The 23746-nt window shown below is 42.4% G+C and overlaps 2 protein-coding genes across 2 annotated transcripts; one reads left to right on the forward strand and one right to left on the reverse strand.

Moving 5' to 3' along the window:
* Window positions 1-1679: 1679 nt before the first annotated feature.
* themis (thymocyte selection associated) lies at window positions 1680-7731 on the forward strand (the record flags this gene model as incomplete). The annotated part of the gene is made up of 6 exons (XM_080833752.1): window positions 1680-1770; window positions 4243-4380; window positions 4765-5226; window positions 5731-6815; window positions 7251-7389; window positions 7559-7731. 6 exons carry the CDS (start codon window positions 1680-1682, stop codon window positions 7729-7731), a joined length of 2088 nt encoding a protein of 695 aa, XP_080689878.1.
* Window positions 7732-8063: 332 nt separating this feature from the next.
* On the reverse strand, window positions 8064-14626 carry leg1.1 (liver-enriched gene 1, tandem duplicate 1; the record flags this gene model as incomplete). The annotated part of the gene is made up of 6 exons (XM_080859252.1): window positions 8064-8215; window positions 13059-13297; window positions 13515-13636; window positions 14088-14269; window positions 14439-14525; window positions 14611-14626. 6 exons carry the CDS (start codon window positions 14624-14626, stop codon window positions 8064-8066), a joined length of 798 nt encoding a protein of 265 aa, XP_080715378.1.
* Window positions 14627-23746: the final 9120 nt, after the last annotated feature.

The following is a 23746-nucleotide window of genomic DNA, read 5'->3' on the forward strand; positions in this document are numbered from 1 at the left end:
TCTTGATTTTAAAGGAAAAAAATGATTATTTACTGTGCAGCCATTGTAAAGGGTAATTCTAATGCCAGTCAGTGTATTGCATGCTAAAATGTTTTCTTCTCTATTGCCATTATTGTCCATGAACAATATATAATGATATATATCTATATTTATATCTATGATATAAATCCATCACAACTATGAAAGAAAAAAATGCTCTCTTTATGGATAAATACAGTAAGTGCTAACATGTAACATTGGCTTGGTATTGTCCGTATTGTGCACTGATGGCTGACTTTGTTTTGTTTTGTAGCAGATATTAATCATGAGCCAAAGACTTATGTACATATGTCTATATGGATAAGCACATTGTTTGTATTTATTGTTGTTTATTTTGCATTCCTTTTTGAAAGCTTAAAACAATCATTGTCATTACCTGTTTACGATGAATTCAAAATGTACACATTTATTGTAGCTTTTTGTTTTATAGCTGTTTTTTATCGGTTGGTTTTAGTTATAGAATATTTTTATTTGGTTCTGTTTCATGTTTTATCCTTCACCGTGATGTTACAGTGGTCAGGTCATGTAAATGATTGTGAATTCTACCCATTCAAGATAGGTTACCACAAGGTCAAAGGAGACCTTACAAGAGTTATATTTTTTCTGATGTTTTCACAACTGTATTAGAAAGTTTTTGAGAGACACAGAGACATTGAGTATGTATACAGTATTAGGCATGGCATATTTGGACTAAAGCCAATAAAAGCAATGCACAGTCAGCCATGTTGGCATTGGAACTGAATGCACATTTGTAGAGTAAAGGAAACAATTCATTGTGTGAAGATTAAATCATGTCTCATCTTTTCATCTGTAGTAGTTGGCTTACTGGCTGTAACTATAAAATAGTAAAAAAAAATAATAATACTTTGAATAAAAAAAATTAAACATGTACTGAATGTTGTCTCATTAACAGTGTCTATGTCCATGTACAACAATAAGGTTTGTCAAACTAACAACGATCTGTAACAGTCAATTCAATTTAACTCAATTCAATTGTATCTATATAGCGCCAAAAAAAATGAATTGTCTCAAAGAGCTTTACAGAGCCCAGAGCCTAAAGCCTTCTGGAGAAAACACAAAGGTGAGGGAAAACTCCCTTAAGAGGAAGAAACATTAAGCAGAACCTTAGCTCATAATATTTGGGGGAGGGGGGGGGGGGGGGGGGGGGGGGGGTAGTAGACCGATAGAGAGGTAGAGATAGAAATAGAGTGTCTTGGTAATACTCTATCATCTGAGGCCTCGTGATGATGTCTGGTAGAGCAATGCAGTGCAATTGACAACAGCAACTCAAAAATGCATTTCTGGATTCCCACTGAGACGACCTACACAATGAGCTGTGGTTGACGAGCAGCCTTCAACTTCCTGTAGCTGCACCACGCAGCTGGCAGCCTTTCAGCGCCTCACACGGAGATCTCTGCTTCTCAGAGCAAAGGGAGACGGTGTGAAGAGAGGACACTAAAAAAACTTGCAAAAGACACAGGTTCACCGTCTCCCCATAGTCGGCTAACTGTCCCTAGCCATGGCAAACTAGTGGCTGGAATTGCTCCGTGTTAACAAACATATTCATGTGCTGTATGGGTTTTTTCTCCGCGTTTGCTTAAGTAGAGGCTTCTGCTGTGTGAGCAGACAGCGAGTTAATGATGGCGATGACCCTTAATGACTTCACCCGCTCCGTAGATCCAGGATCTCTGCCTAGGATCCTGCAGATCCAATCAGGCATCTATGTCCAAGGTAAGATGTATTGCTAGGTTCCTGTACATGTGTGGTGTTGGTGCTTCAAAGCATTTTCTAAAATTGCTAAACTGAAAACCTATGGTTTTACATAATTCCTATTATTTTTCACTTATTCTTGGATAAAATATCAGTCATTATGTCTTAATACTACCAGAAATGCATTTGCATTTTCTATTTAGAGTTAAATTGAGAGGAATGTGAGAATTCTAGTTTTATGACAGAGGCTGTTTCTCACCTCCTCAACCAAAGAGAAGATGAGAATTTGAGTGCCTGAGGAGGTATTAGGGTCCGTAATTCAGAAACGGTGGAAAAAACACCCAAGTAAATAATGAATGTAAGATATGCTATTGTTGTGATGGGTTTATGATTATATTACATCTCTGTTCAGAGATTTTAAGTATTTTCAGGCTTTTTGGATGTTTTCCAAATCCCAGTAAAATGAGTTGGTGATTAAAGTCTTTTAATAAATGCTTAAGATTAAGGCCTCCATGTAACTAATTAAACCAGAAGTCACTCTGTTGTCTCTTGGAGTTAAGTTTGCACACTCAGCAAAGCATTAAGTTATTGTGATGGCTGAAATGAATACCTGTTGTAAATGACAAATAAAACATTATTTTATGTAAAGCAAAAATATTTCAGGGACACATAGTCATGCCTTCTGGACCATTTTGTTGACCCTTGATGATTCTCATCAGAGGAACTTTGAGTTTTTCTGTTAAGGAAATGGATGCTCTTCTAAGACTCCGTAGGTCTTGACATAGATTACCTTCAATGACAAGCCGATGGCATATTTGAAGTAGATAACTAACACTCTCGTATTGTATATATAGTTATAAAGTATATGGGCCATTCTACCGAATTGGTGCAAAGTCAGGTCGGAAATATTTGGATTTTTTTTATGTTTTATTCCCAAAACTTTGTCCGTATGTATATTGTACCATATCTAAAGTACACTTATCTAGTAAAAGAACAGTCCATTTTTATATTGTATTTTCAGAATGTGTTGGAATGTTTTTCCTCTTCCAAAAATTGTCACTACCGAAACATCACATTTACTATAGTAAAAAAGTATTATTATTGACCTGTTCAGATTGTGTTTCCTTCCCTTCTCTGAAGAGTATTTTTACAAATATTTCTTGAAGGTTTTCACAATGAAATCCATAAAAATGAATTTTTTACCAAATTTTCAAGTTCAATTTATACAATTCATCAAAATCTAAGTGCAATATTTCTTTGTAAAATGCTAAATACTGATCATATTGATTCCAGAGTTGTTCATTGATGAAATTGAACATACATTAATCCAATCAGTATCATAACATTTTAGTTGATTACTCAATATACTTAATTTTTTACAAAACATCCTGTGTTTCGGTAGTGCTGCACTGTTTCGGTAGTGACATCCAGTGTTTCGGTAGTGACTACACTGTTGGATGGATGTTAATTTCTCTCCCAAAATCTTCCAAAAGGTGCTCTGGGCCGCCCTTTAGTCCACACAACACATTTATTTAAAAATTATGGGATTGAACTACTTACCAATTAATTTTGTCACTACTGAAATCATCAGGTCACTACCATATGTTTCGGTAGTGACTGTTTCGGTAGTGACAATTCTAGCTAACTTTAAGCATAAATAAAGAATTCTAACAAGCACACGGCATGCAAACACATCTTTGAAGAGGTGAACACACATACAAACATAAGATTTTCCATGAAACCCCAAAAGGTTTACTTAATTGAAGAAAACATGCGTTTCGGTAGTGACAATTCTTAAGGTTACACGTCGATTTTCAGACTTTGGAACACATTTATATAAAAACTATGGGATTTAGCTACTTACCATTTAACCATGAGGGTCAGAGATGCAGTGTCACTGCATGGTCAAAAATGCAGAGTCGTGGCTAAAACACAGGCTCAGCCAATGGACTAAAACTCTTGTGTTTCGGTAGTGACATGAAAACTAGGGACATGATTTTTTGAGTATAGAAAATTGATTTAAAAATTAAACCCACAATAAATCTAAATATTCCAAGTTCTGTTTCAACCCAATCATAAAGATCTTTGAAATTAAATCATTGAAAAAAATCTAAAAAAATTGAAAAGTGTTATTTAAAGGCATTGAAATTTAGATGTCAGGGTTGGGGACAGCTACTTCCCAATAGAAAGTACCCTATAAATGATGATTTTGTATATATTTAGCTTATCACTATCTCATGTAATGCATTGGGTTTATATAGACCATAACATTTTCTAATTAAATATCTATGCCTAAATACCTAATTGTTTTGTAAATAGTTTTTATTGTTGAGGGACTGCATATTACACGAATTCGGTAGAATGGCCCATATAGTTAAGGGAATAAGAGTGTAAAAAACTGTATTTTTGATGAGTATGTGTTAATGTCATTTATAAATCTAACACAAATGTCCCTCTGAATCTATGCTTTTTGGCTTTATCAACATCCTCCAGGATCTGTGTATGAGATGTATGGGAGAGAGTGTTGCTTTGCAAATGGTGATCTCATCAAGGTCACTGAGATCAGGATCACTAGTTTCATTGCTGAAGGATCCAATGGCATTAAGGTTGACCTTCCCTTGGACTACCCAGGTATGTTAAGGACTTTAAATCTGTAATAATGGGTCATACTCCATAAAGTGCAAAGATGAAATTGTCACGTTAATAAAAAAGTAAGTAGTAACACGGCCCCTTCCATCCCACTGTGTTAATCTTTCAGGGGCGGGTGGGGGGTGCTGCTCAGAATTCATTACAATGGATATTAAGTTTATGACACTGTTAATTTCGCGTAACAGATTCCATTCGACTTAATAAATGTTGAAAGACACTTAATGCCAATGAATGCAACCTGGGAGCTGATTTTTGTGCAATTCAAAGTACAATTCATTCAGTTCCTCAAATGAAACTTAATGGAAATTCTTTCATTTAAAAAAAACTGCCTAATTCACCAACATTCTGGCTTGCTGTCTGTCCCAGGTCTTTTCAGGATACTGACTGACTCGCAGCCATATCATAGCATTCAGGAGATCAGTGACTCGCTCCAAATCAGCTCTCACAGACGTGGCCAGCCTGTCTTCTACACGGGTAGTGACCTGAAGCACCAAGACGGAACTGTCAAAAAGGGAGCGAATTTCCTAATCACGGGCCACGGGGTGGACGGGGGCCACGAGTGTGTGGACTGCGAGCTCACCCAGAGTGAGCCCAAGCGCTGTTTCACCCTCAGACTCTCTGAGCAAGGCAAGTTCTACGAGTGCGACGACAGCCAGTTCTACACTCTGAAGGAACTGGCTGAGTGGAAAATGTCCAAGGGGCGGACGAGGACTGTGACCAAAGCCAAGTCAACGCATCTGGAGAATGCTTTTTTACCAGACCCACTGGAGGACTACAAAGGAGAACTGATTCTCACTCCAGTACATGAAATAGAGGCTATAATGAAATGTAAGTCCCAGAGGCTTTGCTTTAGTGTGCAGAGTTTTTCTTTGAAAGTTGCCGGTGGGGAAAAGAATGTGAAGTCTGTGTTTGACATAGTGATGGACATGAACAGTTATTGAATTCTGTAATTGTTCCCCCTCTTCCTTACAAGACAGAGCACAAATAATTTGTAACGTTTGTGACCTACGAACACGAAAACAAAAATGTTTGATGCCATTAACTTCTTGAATGTTTTTTGCCTCAGAAGAAGGGGAAGCAAATTTTAATTATGTTTTGATGTTTCGTCATTAGACCACAAGCACTGTGCCAGAGTTGATAACAATTTTCTCATTTACAGGAAAGGTGCATGAGAGAACCGTGTTCAAAGCTTTAAATTAACTAGGCACACTGTGTCAGACACTGGTTGATAAATGGGAATATCCATTTCTGCCACTTCATTTTAATCAATTATTCAGCTCAGAAGTCACTCTGCATCACTAAATGTGGAATTCAAATATCTCTCCCAAACAGTTCGAAAGGATGTGGTCCTAATCCCAGCAACCCTGGATGTGGAGGTCGTGGACGTAACAGAGCAACATGACTCTGCAGTTTTCGCGCAACCCCTGTCTCTGATGGAAGTGTTCAAAAAACCCGCGGAAGAGTTCCCTGTAGTGGCCGAGGTTATAGCGAGTCCGGTGCACGTTGCAGAGGAGTTCTCATTCATCTCCCACTCCAAGCATATCGTGATCCACCGTGCCTTTGAGGCCAAGCGGGTTATAGCATCTGAAATACGTCGCGGCAAACAGAGGCGGTTCCTTGTACCCATAAACTACAAGGGCAGGTTCAAACGGCACCCTCGCGAGTTCCCCACTGCCTACGACCTAGGGATGGCGCAGAGCAGCACCGAGCCGCTCCACGTGGTGGCAACCAGGGCTTTCGAGTCCGACTGCTTCCAGGGCCAGTCCCCCGTGCAGGTCGGGGATCAGTTTCTGATCAAGAAGAGAGCCAACAGTAGTAGTATCAGCAGCAGTAGCAGTATCAGCAGCGAGGGCTCTGAGAACGGGGTGGACAAGATATCTGACGCTCTGGCCTGCTTTAAGTTTGAGGGGAAGAACCACGATGCCGTGCAGATCCCCATGTACCACGAGGGCTGCTTCATCGAGGTCGTGCACGACAAAAAACAGTACACCATTGCTGATATATGTCGTCGCTTTCCCCTGCCCTTCAACATCAAAGTGTCCGTGCGAGACCTTTTGGTGAAGGAGGACATTTTAGCTGGGGCTTCAGGGCTGCAGGTGGAAGAGGAGCTCACTGACCCCCACCTTCTAGTATCAACGCTAGACCTGTCTGAGTGCTGGGAGGTGCCGGTAAGCCGCACCAACGTGACAGTGCAGCTGCAACAGGGATGGCAGGGCCTGGCCACCGGTGCCGAGCCCACCGGGCACGCTGTAGTGGAGGAGATCGGGGAGGACAGCTACTACACCCTCCGCAGGTACGCTGCAGCCAATCTGCAACCCCCACCGCGACCCCCCAAGAACTTCAGGCCTCCCACCGCCAACTCACTAAGGGTGAAGCCCCCCAGACCAAACAAGCCTAACCGTGCCAGCTCCCCAAAGGTCTGTGACTATGACAAAGCTCTTAAAATATTGCATTCAAAAGAAATGTTTGAGTATCAAAACAAAGGGTATTGCCAGAGTTAGACTGGAAAATGTAAAATTGCAATCAAAGAGTGGCAGAATATAATATTTTAAATGACACTGTATGATTTAGCAGCATTATACTGCCCTCTTCTGGTCATGTGTATACATGACAAGGTTAGCATCTGAATTCTACCATCTGCTGTTAAAGCCATAATGTACTATTAGCTTGATAGTAACTGCCCCGTTGGATTGTCTATCCAATGCTACATTAATTCAGTAAAAAAAAAAAAAAAAAAAGATCTTTATACATTTGAAGCTACTGAGTCAATGACAGGCAATCTGATGTTGACACTGACTGGCAAATATCATATGTACCCTAATTCCAGCAAATAAAACTGTCTGTCAATGCAGAGTCCACATTGTAATTCCCCAAAACCAGAGGGAATAGTGGCGTCTGACAGCTTTTCAAAGCAGAGGAGGAAAACTATTGCAGTAAGCAGTGAGAAGAGGCCCTCCATTACTCCTACCACTTCGCCCAGTACAGAAAAAGGTTGGGATTGTGTTCGATTTTCTGGCTTTGCTTTTTCAAATAACTATCCCTAACCCTCTTTACTATTTTTAGTCTAGTTTGTTTTAGCAGGGCTGTGTTCATTTTGCATATCACAAATTGTTAGGACATTTTCTGTGTAATAATTTTGGTTTTGCATTATCTGTTATAGTTGCCACAGTCAAAAGTAAGGATATCCCCCAAGATTCAGTAGCGGATACTGTGGATGAGGACACGCATGACTATGAGTACATTGACGAGGAGGAACTTGACTTCATTAGGAAAAAGTTCCATGAGGAAGCAGTTCTACGCAACACAGTTAAAGGAAAGCCAAATACTTTTTAACAAAGTATAGAATCTGAGGAGGAGCATGAATGTATTAATCAGATTAAAGTCAATGCAATAATTTATCATTTGTCTCCATATAATACACGTAATAATTGTAATATGATCATGTCTTGGTGTTACATACTGTACATTCTGGTTTATAATACTGAGTTCCTGTATGTCTGTTGTCTTTAACTTTTTTGTGTGAAATTTGTATGAAAGTGAACAAGACCACAGTTTTAAAAAGTAATTTTATTTCGAAAATTCCTACATCCGTCATCAGGTTGGGCCTGTCGGAGTAGAAGTGGCATTGATCTTGTGTGAGAGGCTGCCATGCAGAGGCAGTACCATCAGCAGTTGGTTGCCATTTCAGTCAGGATGGAGAGGAGGCCAGAGACTGCAAATTTAGGGTTCAGGACCAGATCGTCCAGAAGTGCCCTGCCTTTCTCTCGAGCTGAATCTGAACACATGGCACTCTTCCACGATCGCACCAGAGTACCTCCTACATGGGCAGAGGACAAGAGAACGGTTAAGGTTAAGGCATTCTGCTGACCGATAGTTCTGCAAACTTTGATAAAACGTTCTGGATAAGGGGAACACTACTAGTGGAGAGGTTCCAGCAGGCCCTTTGGTTGGAAAAGAGACTTTAAGAACTAGCTCATGGAATTTAACATCACATACTGATATATATTAACATTTGCATTTCTTAACACACACAAATGCTGCTGGAATGGATTCTACATTGCAATTTTAGAATGTTTCAGAAATATCTGTATGAACTTGCCTACTGTCAATTGTATTTGTGTTGACAGGGTCTTATTAGTCATCATTTGTTTCTGTCATCATACCACTCTATACTGGGGTATTGCCAATAGTTGATGAAAGCACAGAGAAAGATCTAAGATAATATTCCTTGTGCTAAGTTTCATCGTTTGTCATCTTTGCTAGGTATAAACATTAATGTTGAATTTATATTGCTTTTATCAAGCAGAGAAACCCAGTGCTTTAAATCCCGTACCAAGCAATAGAAAAACAACAGTGGTAGCAAACATAAAGGGTCATACTAAAATAAAATGTAAAACCTAATTTAATAAGAAAGTGTAACTAAATATATACATAAATAAAATAAAGCAGCAGGAAATACATTAAAGCATAAACAGAAGTAAAACAAAAAATATAAACCTAAAACACGAAGAGGTAAAAGCTAGCCGATAAAGATGTGATTTAAAACTCCAAACTGAATCAGAGGTTCCGATATCATGAGGGGCATAAAACTTGAGTAGTTCCCATGTATCAGTGGGTGTTTGACCATGCAATGCTTTCAAAATAATTACAATAATTTCAAAAATCAATTCTACACATTCCAGGGAGCCAGTGCAGGGAAGCAAACAAATTGAGCTAATGTCAGTCGACACTCCACAGACCTCATCCCTAGACAACCGCAGCCGTATTTGAAAGAAATTGAAGGTGTTTCAGTAATTGCCCATTTAGTACAGAAACTAGGGCACTGCTGTAATTCAGGCGAGAGAAAATCAAGGCGTGAGTAGGTTTTTTCAGTCTCTCAGTATGGTCTAAAAATGCCCTCACTTTGGAAGTGTTTCTAAGTTGATAAAAACGCACCAGGCACCTAACATGATCTGACAAACATAGCTTTGAGTCAAAGATCACACCTATATTTCTGGACACCTGTTTTACATTTGCAGACAAATCCCCAACAGATTGTTGAAACCAGCCTGAAGAGAGGCCTGGCCCAATGATAAGTACCTCCATATTGGAGGTGTTGTGTTGGAGGAAGTTGCTCCACAATCACAAGATAATTTGCAACTTGCCCACCTCGTGTGACTTATAAGACAAGTAAAACTGTGATCGTCAAAGACATGGTCAACAAAACAGTACTAATTGACATTTTGACCTAGTGGACAGAGTAAAAAGTAAGGGGCCTAAAACAGTGGACAGGACAGGCTGAAGATCCTCACCCACTCATACCACATAACTCTCTTCGAGAGGGAAGATGTGAACCTTTAAAGTGCAGATCCTGTGATGCCCAGCCACTGACTCAGTTTGTCAATGACAATAATATGGTCCATAGTGTCAAACACCCAGTGGTGGAATGTAACAAAGTATTTTTACTTCGTTACTGTACTTAAGTTGTCTGGGAAGTCCTGCTCCTTTTTTCCGGCCAATTTGATTTTGCCTTCAAATTCAGTCTGGCGAGGCAGCTATACCAACTTAGTTCAGCATTGTAAGGATCCTTGGAGCCAATCACAAACTGGCTATTGGCTACCTGGCGCGCCATTGCCGGATTTAAACTTACCACGACTACGAAACAGAATAGGTGTGTTAAACGGGTTTTTCATAGCCTGGATACCAGCCTGAACTCCGCCCACAACATTTTTGGTCGGTCTGGGAGATTTAGTCTGGACTTGAGCTGGTTGGGAGAGATTCAACGTCTCGGAAAAGTGATCTGACCAATCAAATTGTAAGGGCGGGCTTTATACGTTGATGGACAGATGACCAACCAACGCTTGAGTTGATTAGATAGATAGAATATACATCGAACAAAGATGGTGCCGTCTCGGGAGCTTAGTGGGACATATTTTATATGATTTAAGCTATCTACACGACTTATTTATGTCTACATTGACTCGGTTAGTTGTGTATGTGCAACACAAATGTTGCCGAGGATTGTAGGTCTTCACTGAAGTGCTCTAGACCATTATTGATAGGTTTTTGCTAACGGTTAGACAAAAAAACCATTGAAACAAATGGTAGCTAGCTATAGCCTTGCTGCTAATAAGTACGTATGCAGGCATATCTCACAGATATTGATAGCGCATTCATTTTGAAAGAGGAACAGAGAAACGCGATCAAGGCATTTGTCGATCGAACATGTGTTTTTGCCGTCCTTCTTACGGGATCCGGTAAAAGTTTTAATGTATCAGATGGTCATACTATGTTGCTCTGATTAGTTGTAGGTATCCAATTGAGCGAAGAGGCATTTTTTTTCCTGGTTCGTTGAAACACGCCCCATAATCACAGCCCAATGGCTCAGCATCAGACTCATATTCTGACTAGAATTATGAGTATGACATCGTCAGGCTAGGTTTTTCAAATACCTTTAACGAATATCAGTTTATTCCGTTTACATGAGCACTAGAATAACCAGATAGTCTTACTACAAAACCCGATAATAATCTGTTTTTATAGTGCACATCTAAACGCTCTCAATGATTAAATTGAAAACGGGATGCAAACTTTTACTCCATTACATTTTGCAGCTATTATCTATACTTTTACTCCGCTACATTTCTAATATATTTGTGACTTGTTACATTTTATGTACACAGTTTCATCAAAATGTTGCTTACACAAAACTATCGATTGCATTGTGTTTTGGAGGTTTTACTTTTATTTTCCTGGGTAATTGTACTTTTACTTAAGTACTAAACTTCAGTACTTCCTCCACCAATGCAAACGCCAGACAAAATTCAAATGGCCATCTCCCCAACATTTGCACTCAACTTAGCAACAGCTCTCTCTAAGAAATGGAAGTATGTATTTTTAAAAGAGGTTGCTCAACTGTCAAATTGAAAGGGTCAGAGGGAGTCCATGGGCCTCATTTATAAAACGTACTTACGCACAGAATTGATCTTAGACTGTGCGTGCGATCAAATCCACGTCTAAGTACAGATTTATAAAAACCGTCTTAGACGTAGAAAAGGACGTATCTCTACGTCTGGTTTTAGTTCGTGTAAGTACATTTCCTTGTGGCAATACTGGAGTACTGCAGGAATTTAGAACTCAAAGCGCCGACACGCAGTTTCATTATCATCATCGTGCACCACCGTCACCATTAGGGCTAATGTTTCGCTCAATAAAATCAATTAAACTATTAGAACAATTCACACATGAATGAGATTCACGTCTAATAGGTATTCCGTTTTAATTTCACAAGTGTAAAACATTTCGCTCAATCTATAGCCTATAGAAAGTCTAATAGTGGCTTAGTTTTCATTAGGAGATATAGCTGCATTGGCGTTGTTAGATGATATTGCCAACTGCGCAATAAGGAGAGAAAGGGTTTTTTCGTGATCGCGCACACTTTTTGACACAGGATGATGTATGGCTGATAAGCAGGTAGGCCTACAGCTTGTCGAGAGCGTTGTGCCCAAATAGCCTCTCGTCTACAGAGGCGCACCAGATGCAACCAGGCCATACACGTTCAGGTTTTGTCTGTTCTTGGATTCCTGGCTACAGGAACGTTCCGATGAGAAATTGGAATTCATTTAGCAGAATTTTGCCCGATGTTCTTCGCAGTATTATCACTATGCCCGTAATTTATTAGATTTCCATACAGTGCTCAGGAACAGCATAATGTGTAAGAGGATTTCCTGCGTAAAACAGGGTTCCAATGTATTTTCATCCAGATTGCGCACACTCAAACAGCCTAGGAAGACCACTTTAATACAGCACATGCCCGTGCGCGGTTGGTAATCGAGCACAGCAAAGGCATGCCTAAGGGAAGGTGGCGATGGCCGGCGAGACTCCGATGCCTTCTGGTGCTGCTCGTGCGACAGTTGCGGCCGCTGGTGCTTCGGAGACGTGCCTTCTACATGTCACATACTTTGTTTTTGCCATTACGCCACCAGACAGGCTTTCTAACGATGTTTTGGCCCGCATCTGCTCTTCCATCAGCAGAACGTCGATGTCAGCCTCACTTTAATTCTTCTGTTTACATGTTTCTTTCTTGCTTGCCACTGTCACAGAGAGTTTGTGCATTGAGGATGCGCTCTGTTTGTGCATTAATAATATGCTGATTAGATTAAATAGGGGCGTTTGAGGGCGGAGATTCAGTTGCGCACAATTTCACTACCATTTGTGATTTATAACCGAAGGATTGGCGTACACGTGTTTTTTGTGTGTACGTCTGTTTACTGTGGATCTCACTTACGCTCATTTCAGGAAATGTCTTAGACAAAATGTAGGATGGTTTCTACGCAACGTTTTATAAATGAGGCCCCATGTCTAGCAATGCTGGACCAAAAGAGACCTTACCGATGGCAGACAGCCCTTTAGTTTGTTCAGAGTTAATTTTTTCCCCTCACCCAGTAGTCTGTTGATTTTCCAAGAGTTCATTTCCCTCACCCAGTAGTCTGTCTATGTTCCTAGAGTTCATTTCCCTCACCCTGTAGTCTGTCTATGTTCCTAGAGTTCATTCCCCTCACCCTGTAGTCTGTCTATGTTCCTAGAGTTAACTTCCCTCACCCTGTAGTCTGTCTATGTTCCTAGAGTTAACTTCCCTCACCCTGTAGTCTGTCTATGTTTCTAGAGTTAATTTCCCTCACCCAGTAGTCTGTTGATGCTGGACATCCAGCTGAAGATGTAGAGTGTGTGGTTTTCCTCAGCAGTAAGGTCTGGGATGTTGGGAGGGCTGTCAGTCGCCGTCAGAACACGGCCGGGCAGGGGGTTCATGAACTGCACCGACTTCTCCAAGTTGGACAGGAAGTACGCCGCACTGACATAGTCGGCCGCATTCACCCAGCTCTGAGCGAAGGTAATCTTCGGGCCTGAGTAGGACTGCTGCCTGTCGGGTCAGAGTTCATAGGTTCAAGGTGAGAATCATGGCAAACACAAGACAGGGTAATGTACAGGGCAATGTGACTGTGACAGATGCAGAAAGAAGCAATGCTTTATAATTCATATCCCCCTCCAGCTGTTTTAACTGCACCCTTCACTTATTGTTGCAGTGGGCTATAATTGAGCGGCAGGCGTGCATAAAGAGTAGCATTAGAGTCATTTACCGCTCAGAGCAGCTGGTGGTGGCCTGCTGTAGAGAGGCTTGCTGCGCGGCCCACATGGTGCTGAGAATCTGGTCCCTTTTCTCTGAGTCAGTAGCTCCAGATTCACTGGCAGTTTTCATTGTCTAGAGTAATTTCATAGAAAACAGTATGTGCATAATTCATTAATCTATTAATCAATGTGTCTGTCTGTCTTGACTGATGATTTCATTTGCCAAAAAAAATTAAACTTTTTTATTTCACACTGATTTGGTTCTAATCAGAGAACTGGACTTGTAAATGTGCAGTATTGACCTTTTAAAGGATTCAATTCAACAGTTTATAAAATATTATAATATATTTGTTAAAGAGGTATTGGCCATGTTAATAGTCTTCTAGGATGACATAGTGGGTCCTAATTTCATTGAGGGGTAACGAGCAAAGCAATGAGCAAAGCCTGCTAATGGGTTTATTTGGTTATTTATGACACATTTTGGCCTAAGCTTATGTGTAACAGACGCCCATTGTAAGTGGTTATTACATTTATGCCTTTCTACATTTTGGCTCATCTGAAGACAGTTGTAATGTGTTTCTTACTTGAAAGAAGGTTTCCCATAGGGCCATCAAATCTGCGTGTTTTGTAGAGCAGTCTGTATAGCTGGTGCAGTAATCTTCGGCGCCCTCTGCAGGCTGAATAGTTATCTTAGTGACTCCGTCTCCAATTACACCTGTCTGTACGGCGGCCAGGAATGGAATGACAGACAGATAGTAGTTCACACCTGTGTGGTATAGAGTGCAAAGGACATTGTAAAAACACATGTTGGGATTTGTCATGTGGTGTTTAAAGACATTATTAATATAGTGCATATTTAAGTGCCTAAAGTTGTACTTTATTGAGTACTTGAGTTATTGTCTTCTATATTTTTGAAGAAAATGAAAAGAACATACATGCCCACCAGCTTTTGGGAGAGATACACATTGGATCGGCACTCATTTGACCACACGTACTAGCTCCAGTCGGGTCTACCAACCGACCTGGTGACAAAAGACAACAGGAGTGAGAATGTTCTGTGACTTCATACACCTTTCCTTTCTTCTTTATGTCGGGCCTTGTGTCAACCTGTCAGGAGCGCCATCTTGTGCACTTTATTGGTACTACTCCAGACTCCAGTTTTTTTCAGCACTGTACACACATATGGCATATTAAAGGAATATTCAGAAGAAAGTGGAACAGATTTTTCACAAATTACTGCTTTAACAAAATATACCTTTAATTTAGCTCCCAAGGGCATCACCCCTTCCCCTGGATAGCTTGTGACATGCCATAGTATAATGAATGTGATGCTTTAATATTTGGCAGTGCATTGTTTAAGGCTTAATTTCACTATCTTTGTCTCTTTACTTCCCTTCCTACTCTACCTATCTCCAACTGCAGAAACCCTCTTACAGCTGTCCATTCCCCCAAACTTCAATGCACACATTTTACTCTGCTTATAGTACATACTTTTGCCTGCCTTTTTACTCATAACAAAAACTAAATTCTTAATTGACATAGTATTCTGCTTCATTGCTCTGCTTATCCTTATAATAGTAACCTTATGAGGACACTGTACACACACTAAGCTGTTCTACAACCAGTACTTGAACCAGACCAGAATGCTGGCCCTCTTCACTATATTTATACCGTATTCTATGTTACTTGGAATCATGTACATATGCGGCATGTTGTACATATGCAGCATACGTTTTATCCTCTGATGAGTGTATGAATGTATCTGCTTGCTTCTGATTCTCTTTTCTCCTTCGCCCCTCCATTTCTTTTGTCCATTTCTATCTTTTGTCCATCTCTATCTCTATCTATCTCTCTCTACCCGGCCGGCCCCAGGCATATGGGCCCCCCCTTTGAGCTGAGGTTCTGTTCAAGGTTTCTTCCTGTTCAAATTTAGTTTTTCCTAGCCTCAGTTACCTTAGTGCTTGCTTTAGGGGGTTCGACTCTAGGTTCTGTAGACAACTTAAATTGTTGTGTGTACTGTATAAATAAAATTGAATTGAACTGAATGGTTGTCATACTTTAATACACAGATTAAAGTGTTGTAAATGTATGCTTTATCAAATTGAATTAAACAAGATATGCTCAAGCATTTATTTGTATTACTACAATTGAAAAAGCATAATGTACTGTGTTCAGCTAGCCTCTCCCTCTCCCTGAATGACTGACCTCCCTCTAACACTCTGGGCCTGATTTACTAACAGGATTGCGCCCATTTCTGGCGTAAAATAGCGGTCGTAAACATAAAACGGTATTTACTAATGGAGCGCAGCGCATATTAACGCTTTGTGGGTGTTGACGGGGAGAACACAAAAAGGTGGGTGGAAACATGTGCAAATATTTGGGAGGAGCGAAGATAAGTGCGCCTAATGATGTATTGCGGGGTATTTACTAAACTGCCTGGCAAGCGCACATCTCCGATTTGCGCGCTAATTCTCCGCCTCATAAAAGCACGTCTTAACCAGGAAGCGCATTTTCACTGAGTCTGAAAACGTTGATATGGCAGCAGTGATAAGAGAAAGGCGAAGAAAGAAGACAGAGACAGCGCACAGAAATATTTTTTTCAACTCGTATAACACATTTTCAGTTAAATTAACCACAAATCATTAGACGGTACAGGTTAACCAGCCACGCAATACTTCAATTACTGAACCAGATCAGAGATGACATCTAACCCTCCAACCGGAGATCACATTCCATTCAATCAGTTGGTAAAAAACATTGCAAATATTGGCACCGGATCATTTCAAACAGTTATAGTATCAGCAGTTGATACATCTCAGCCTTCACAAATATTCACACAGGTACTCGAAGCATTGCTATGGCGCACTGGTCAATACATTTCCCCACTGCCACAGCGAAATTATAGACATCAAACAGGACTTCTTTTTAAATCGCAAACTTTCCAAACGTAATATGAACCATTGATTACACCCACGTCCATATACATTGTAGTGAACCCATGTCCCTTGTAGAAATTATTAATCTCGCCATGTACACATCTATATTGTTATAATAGAAAGTTTATGCATTAATGCCACCAATAGCTTATTCTTTATAATCGTGTTCTTTTAAACATCTTGCTGTAGGTGATGGCGGGCAGAACAACAATATAGCAGCGCACACATTGAATCAGGTTCAGTGATTGAGCGAACGTGAACCAATATACAGCCGCGGAAAAAATTAAGAGACCACTTCAAAATTATCAGTTTCTCTGGTTTTACTATTTATTGGTATGTGTTAAAGTAAAATGTACATTTTTGTTTTATTCTATAACCTACTGGCAACATTCCTACCAAATTTCAAATAAAAATATTGTCATTTAGATCATTTATTTGCAGAAAAATGACAATTGGTCAAAATAACAAAAAAGATGAAGTGTCTTCAGATCTCGAATAATGCAAAGAAAACAAGCTCATATTCATTTTTAAACTACACAATACTAATGCTTTAACTTAGGAAGAGTTCAGAAATCAATATTTGGTGGAATAACCTTGATTTAAAATCACAACTTTCATGTGTCTTGGCATGCTCTCCACCAGTCTTTCACATTGCCGTTGGGTGACTTTATGCTACTCCTGGCGCAAGAATTCAAGCAGCTCGGCTTCTTTTCATGGCTTGTGACCATCCATCTTCCTCTTGATCACATTTCAGAGTTTTTTTTATTGGATTCAGGTCTCGAAATTGGGCTGGCCATGACAGGGTCCTGATCTGGTGATACTCCATCCACACCTTTACTGGCCTGGCTGTGTGGCATGGAGCATTGCCCTGCTGGAAAAAACACTTCTCAGAGTTGGGGAACATTGTCAGAGCAAAAGGAAGCAAGTTTTTCTTCCGGGACAACGTTGTACTTTGCCTGGCTGAGGTTTGTAAAAGACCATAAGGATTGAACCAAAGCGGACTGGAGGGTCTCCTAGTTCGTCTTCTCTGATGAGTCCAATTTTCAGCTTTGCCCAACACATGGTCGTCTGATGGTTAGACGGAGACCTGGAGAGGCCTACAAGCCACAGAGTCTTGCACCTACTGTGAAATTGGACTCATCAGAGAAGACGAGTTTGTTTTGAGTTTGTTTCAGTTTGTTTATTTGAATTGTTTGTCCCAGCCAGGGCGGCCGACCTGTACTGAGACTATATACGCCATCTACCGCTTTCAAGTGGCTCAGCCAGCGGTCAGCTTGATGATAAGACCAGAGTTGATAGCCCTCTTTAATCTATATTTCTAAACTTAATTTAATAAAGTGCAAAGCTTTTAACCTATTTATTGCCGTAACCATCTACGGGCCACTGGCTGTAGCTAGGGGGTTAGCTGCTTACTCTTAGGCTTGTTTTGGGTTTGCCGTGTGATTTTGTGATGGTTGACATTCTTAACTCACTTTTAAATTGTCCAACTGCTGGTTTTTAGTGTGTCCACTGTGCTGTGTGCTCTTGGTGTGTCTTAGCCCATGAGAGTGGAGCAGTTGTCCCACAAAACTCCCCTTTGTGCCCAATGGTAATAAATTGCTTAAACCTATTTTAAAAACTCTGTGACTCTTCTTTGGTGCTTTGCCACTGGTTGATCCGAGAACCTGGTGTTAAATCTTGGCGTAGTCGGCATAGGATCAACACAAGTGGTTTAGCCCATTGAAGATGTCCTTAGATCAGGATGATGGAGAGAGGAGACCAAGAGCTTTTTCAATGCCATCTTTTTCACCATTTATGATGCCCTGTTCTAGATTCTCTGGGGGGAGAGGGGAAAATGAAGTGACTTTTAAACAATGGAAAAATGATGTACAGATGTGGTGTCGAATGTATTCTATCCCAGCAGATAGTCAGTTGGACTGGGTTGTCAATTCCTTAGAGGGGGAAGCAAAGCGGGAGATTGCAATTTTGCCTGAAAGGGAAAGAAATACAGTGGAGAAAATGTTTAGAAAGCTAGAAGAATTGTATGCCCATACTGCCCCTGCTTCTGTCGCTCGCTCTCTTTTCTTCAATTGTAGGCAACAGGCTGAAGAAAGTGTGAGGGTTTTCGCACTTCGCCTCCAGGAATGCTGGCAGAAGATGATGGTAAAAGACACCGAAAACATCCGGAACCCAGAGGTGCTGATGCAAGACCAGTTCCTGACAGGGCTATATGATGATGGCCTGAGGAGAGACCTACGAATGAAGGTGACGTTGGATAATACGCTTACATTTTTAGATGTCAAGAAGGAGGCAATATTGCGTGTGGGACTGGGAGACGATGGCCACGCCTGTTGTGGGATGGTGAAAACAGCCCCAACCAAACAACCCTGGGAAGACTATCTGCAAAGGCTCAAGGCGGAACTAAAAACTGAGCTGGCAAAAGAAATGTAGACCCAAGTGAGCAGTCTCTCAGTCTCTCCTGCAGTGTATCAGGGATGAGCTCCAGAAAGTGAGGTTCGAGAAGGCACCACAACACCAGCCACCATCCACTCTCCATGTCTCTCAAAGATCCCGAAGTTATTCTCCAAGCCCTCGGCATCCAAGGACAGGAACCCACTCGAGACCCTGTGAGTATGATGAACAAGGACACCCCATATGCTATAACTGCAGACTTCCTGGCCACATTGCTCGGCATTGCCCCAGACAAAACGCCCAGTACTCCCAACAGAACCCCCAGGGCCCGTTAAACTAGTTTGCCCTGCTGTTGTGGATCAAACGGCAGGCCAAATGGTAAAGGATCCACGGTCTACATTGCCACAGTCCATATGCGAGTCACATTCCACACTACCACAGCTCATATCTCAGTCACACCCCCCACAGACACAAACAATGATTGAGCCACCCCCAGCATTGCCCCACTCGGTACACGAGGCCCATGCCACTATGCCCCAGCCAGCACCTACTTCGCTCTCCACTCTGCCCCATTCTGGTCTTGTGGGGGAGTGCCCCATGATCCAAGTGTCCATGGATGGAATAGAGGTATCCTGCCTCCTGGATACCGGCTCCCAGGTGTTCATGATGCGTCAGGAGTGGTTCGAGAAGCATTTTGGGAAGTATGGCCAGCACCTGAAAGATTCATGCTAATTAAGCAAGTATGGCAAGTTTTGTTCCAGGACACAGCTCCTTGTGAAATGAAGAGACAACCATCCATGAATGAACAGGGCAAGGTCATGTGGCAAAAAGCCATGCACATCTGCCAGAGGGAACAGGGCTTTGTTTCCCCGGATGGATTCGTTGGCTATGCACGCCTTGCCAGCCGGCGCCCTGTCACTGTGCCAGGCAACCGTGAACTGCTCCTGAACTGCCGAGCCAGGAGTGGTCCTTGTGGCCGAAATCATGAAGCCCTAATGGAGCCCTAATGGTATCCTGCCTCCTGGATACCGGCTCCCAGGTGTTCATGATGCGTCAGGAGTGGTTCGAGAAGCATTTTGGGAAGTATGGCCAGCACCTGAAAGATCCCACCTCCTGGCTCAAGTTGAAGGCTGCCAATGGAAAGGAGATTCCATAGCTGGGGTATGTAGCCCTACAAATGGATGTAGCGGGGGTAACCCTATCTAATGTGGGGGTAATTGTGGTAAAAGATGGCTGTATAAATGTGCCGGGGCTAGTGGGCATGAATGTAAAGTGGATGACAAGGACATAGAAAAAACTGCCTTCACAACCCCAATGGGGCTATTTGAATTCCAACGGATGCCCTTTGGTTTGTGTAATGCACCTGCTACTTTTCAGCGGTTGATGGAAAGTTGTTTAGGGGAGTACAATTATCAATCACTGCTAATATATTTAGATGATGTAATTGTCTTTGCTGCTGACTTTGACACACATCTGAACCGACTTGACTTTGTCTTTTCTCGCCAATCCAATCAGGGTTTAAAGCTGAAACCAGGAAAATGCAAGCTTCTCCAAAGCAGCATCCACTACCTAGGCCACATAGTGTCAGAAGCGGGTATAGCTCCAGATCCTGAGAAAGTGACAGCTGTCCAACATTGGAAAGTGCCAACCTCTCCAACCGAGCTGCGAGCATTCCTAGGCCTGGCAGGGTATTATCGCAGGTTTGTTGAGGGGTTCTCCCACAGGGCATTACCTCTGCACAAACTTTTGCAAGGGCGTCCAACAAAAAAATCTAAAGCAAGAACCCCGGACCCTGCTTGGAGTTGGACAGAGGAATGTGAAGCTGCCTTTGTATCCCTAAAACACGGCCTAACCCAGGCTCCAATTCTGGCTTTTGCTGACTTCACACTACCCTTCCTGCTTTACACTGATGCAAGCCTCCAGGGGTTGGGAGCAGTCCTCTCTCAAGTTCAAGAGGGCCAAAAGAAAGTAATTGCTTATGCCAGCAGAGGGCTCCAGGGTGCAGAGCGCAATGATGTCAACTATAGTTCCTTTAAACTAGAGCTGCTAGCACTCAAATGGGCTATAACTGAAAAGTTTCATGAGTACCTGCTCGGGTCTGACTTCACTGTCTATACTGACAATAACCCCCTTGCACATCTTGGGACGGCTCGATTGGGGGCTGTGGAGCAGCGTTGGGTAGCCCGGCTAGCAAACTACAACTTCCAAGTCAAACATCGTTCAGGCAAATCTAATGGGAACGCTGATGCTCTCTCCCGTTATCCAGTAGGTGCTGCAGTGACGCAGGAAGAAGAGGATGGCATGGAGATCCCCGGGTTCCAGGAGGTGACTGTTGACGTGGTGCAGGCGTGCCTTGCAGGGGTTTGTGAGGCAGATCCATTGCCCGCGCAAGACAACCCTTCCTCTGCCAAAGGGTCCTGGAGAGGGCAGAGCTGGTCAACAGAAAGGTGGGCTGAGCTACAACAGCAAGACTCTGTGATCTCACGTGTGCTGTTCTTCTTTCAGACCAAGCGGCCTCTTAAAGCAGCTGAACGGCAACGAGAGAATCATCAAGTCCTGAGGCTGTTGAGGGAGATGCCCCGGTTACAACTGCGAGAGGGAGTGCTGTACCGCCAGACCCAAGACCCCAATACCAGCAAGCTTCGCTCCCAGCTCGTGCTTCCACAGAATCAACAAAAAGAGGCCTTTACAAGTAGTCATAATAACATGGGGCACTTTGCGGGGGAAAAGACTCTGAAAACACTGCAGGCCAGTTATTACTGGCCCCACATGGCGGCAGATATTCAGAAGTGGTGCTCAGAATGTCAACAGTGCACGCTTAGAAAAAGGCCTAGTACGTCTGCGGTGGGCCTCACTCCCATTAGAGCCTCATACCCCCTTGAGTTGATCACCATGGACTTTCTGTCCCTAGAAGCATCAGCAGGGGGAGCCCAAAACATCTTGGTCCTAACAGATCACTTTACCAAGTTTGCATGGGCTGCAGCCACCCGAGATCAGACCGCTGCAACAACAGTGAGAGTGATGTGGCAGCAGGTCATCCAGAACTTTGGCTGTCCAACCCGTTTCCATGCTGATCAAGGTCCAAACTTTGAAGCAAAAGTAGTGAGGCAGCTCTGTGACTTATATGGCTGTAAAAAAAGTCATACTACCCCTTACCATCCAGAGGGTAACGGCCTCGCAGAACGATTCAACCGCACTCTCTTGGGCATGCTGAGTACTCTAGTGGATGACAAAAAGAACAGGTGGGCTGACTATCTATCTGAGATGCTTCATGCTTATAACAACACTGTCCACAGCTCTACAGGTTACACCCCTTCATACCTTATGTTTGGAAGACATGCCAGGGCACCAGTGGATGTCATGATGGGTGGTCCATTGGATGAACGGAACACTGTGGAAGAATGGGTGAAGAGACATCACGAGCGCCTGTACTATGCCTACAAGAGAGCGGGTGAGTTGAATGCAGGGGCAGGACAGCACCAAAAGAGGCAACATGATGACCAAGGCCTCCTAGGGCCCTTAATGATAGGAGAAAGGGTTTTGGTGCGTAATGTTGGTCCTAAGGGACAAGGCAAACTGGCTAACTTCTGGCATAATGTGCCATATGTTGTGGTTAAACAGCCCAATCCTGATATTCTGGTTTATGTGGTTACACCTGAAAAGGGGGGAGGGAAGGAAAGGGTGTTGCATCGGAGGTTGCTTCGGCCTTGTCCTCTGGTTTTGCAGGCACCTGTGCAGGAAGGGGAGGCTGCTGCTGGATCTGAGGAAACCGGACCATCAACCTCTGGGATGTTCCCGCCAACCAGATGGTTGTCCCCTTGGTCGACTTGGGCCACCAGACCCACCGGGCCGCCACCACTACAGCCACCCACCGGCCCACCACAACCACCGCCATCCATCACAACGCCATCTAAGGAATTCCACTAAAGGCATCCCACCACAGCGATACAGCGAGGCTTGAAGTCAGCCCAAGGATGGGCTGGAGAAAAGTGCTGGGGGGTGTAAGAGGATTGACTTTGGGTGTAATGTCGGGACCAATACAGCGGGGGAGCCAACGCGCTTAAGCAGGAAGTCCAGGAAGTAATTAGAGTGGAAGAAGACTTGCCATATAAAAACTCTCTGTAAACAATCCACTTCCTCTTGGTCTTTTGGTCTCTTGTGTGCACAGGGGGTAAGGTAGATGGCGTACAATTCATTTAGTAGTGATGGCGAAATGAAGCTTCATGAACCCTCGAAGCTTTCCAGCCAGACGTGTTGAAAAAAGGTTCACTACTCGAAGCGTCGTTCGCTCTCTAGTGACACCTGCAGGTCAATAAAAATACGGTGTAAGAAAGATTTTCTCGGGACAGTGAATTTGTTAAATTTGTTGTGGTGCGCAAGGCCTGCTAAAATAACATGCACACAAACGTATGGTGGAAGAAAACGTTTCTCCATTAATTAAAATTCCATAGTAGGCGAATACAAGTACAATAAAGGCTTTATTTTTGTATTCTTTGTTCTAATAATAGTTCGATCTGCAAATTAAGGATTAAATGGTGGCACAACGGTAAGCGACGTCGGCTGGAACGTGTGACTGTTTAGTTTCGAGTCCTGACCAAAGCGAATTTTAAACGGTCCTTTACATTAAACAAAAAAAGCCTGTAAATTATCTTTACTCTCTATGCCGTTGGAACAGAGTGAAAGTGCTTTTGGAATACTGGTCAGTACTTTTGTAAAACCAATTAGTGCTTCTGGACAACTGGTCAGTGCAGGGCACTGAAAAGGGGGAGAAAGTGCTTTGTGCAACTGGATCAAGTTCTTTCTCTTTCTAACTGGCTCTATAACTCTATCTCAAATATTCTATACTACCAACAACACCAAACAATCTAAATCTCCAACTATCGCTTATTCTCCAACCACTGACAATAACTACCACG

The sequence above is a fragment of the Sprattus sprattus genome (genome assembly GCF_963457725.1).
Source record: "Sprattus sprattus genome assembly, chromosome: 2".
In the NCBI taxonomy this organism is placed as follows: Eukaryota; Metazoa; Chordata; class Actinopteri; order Clupeiformes; family Clupeidae; genus Sprattus; species Sprattus sprattus.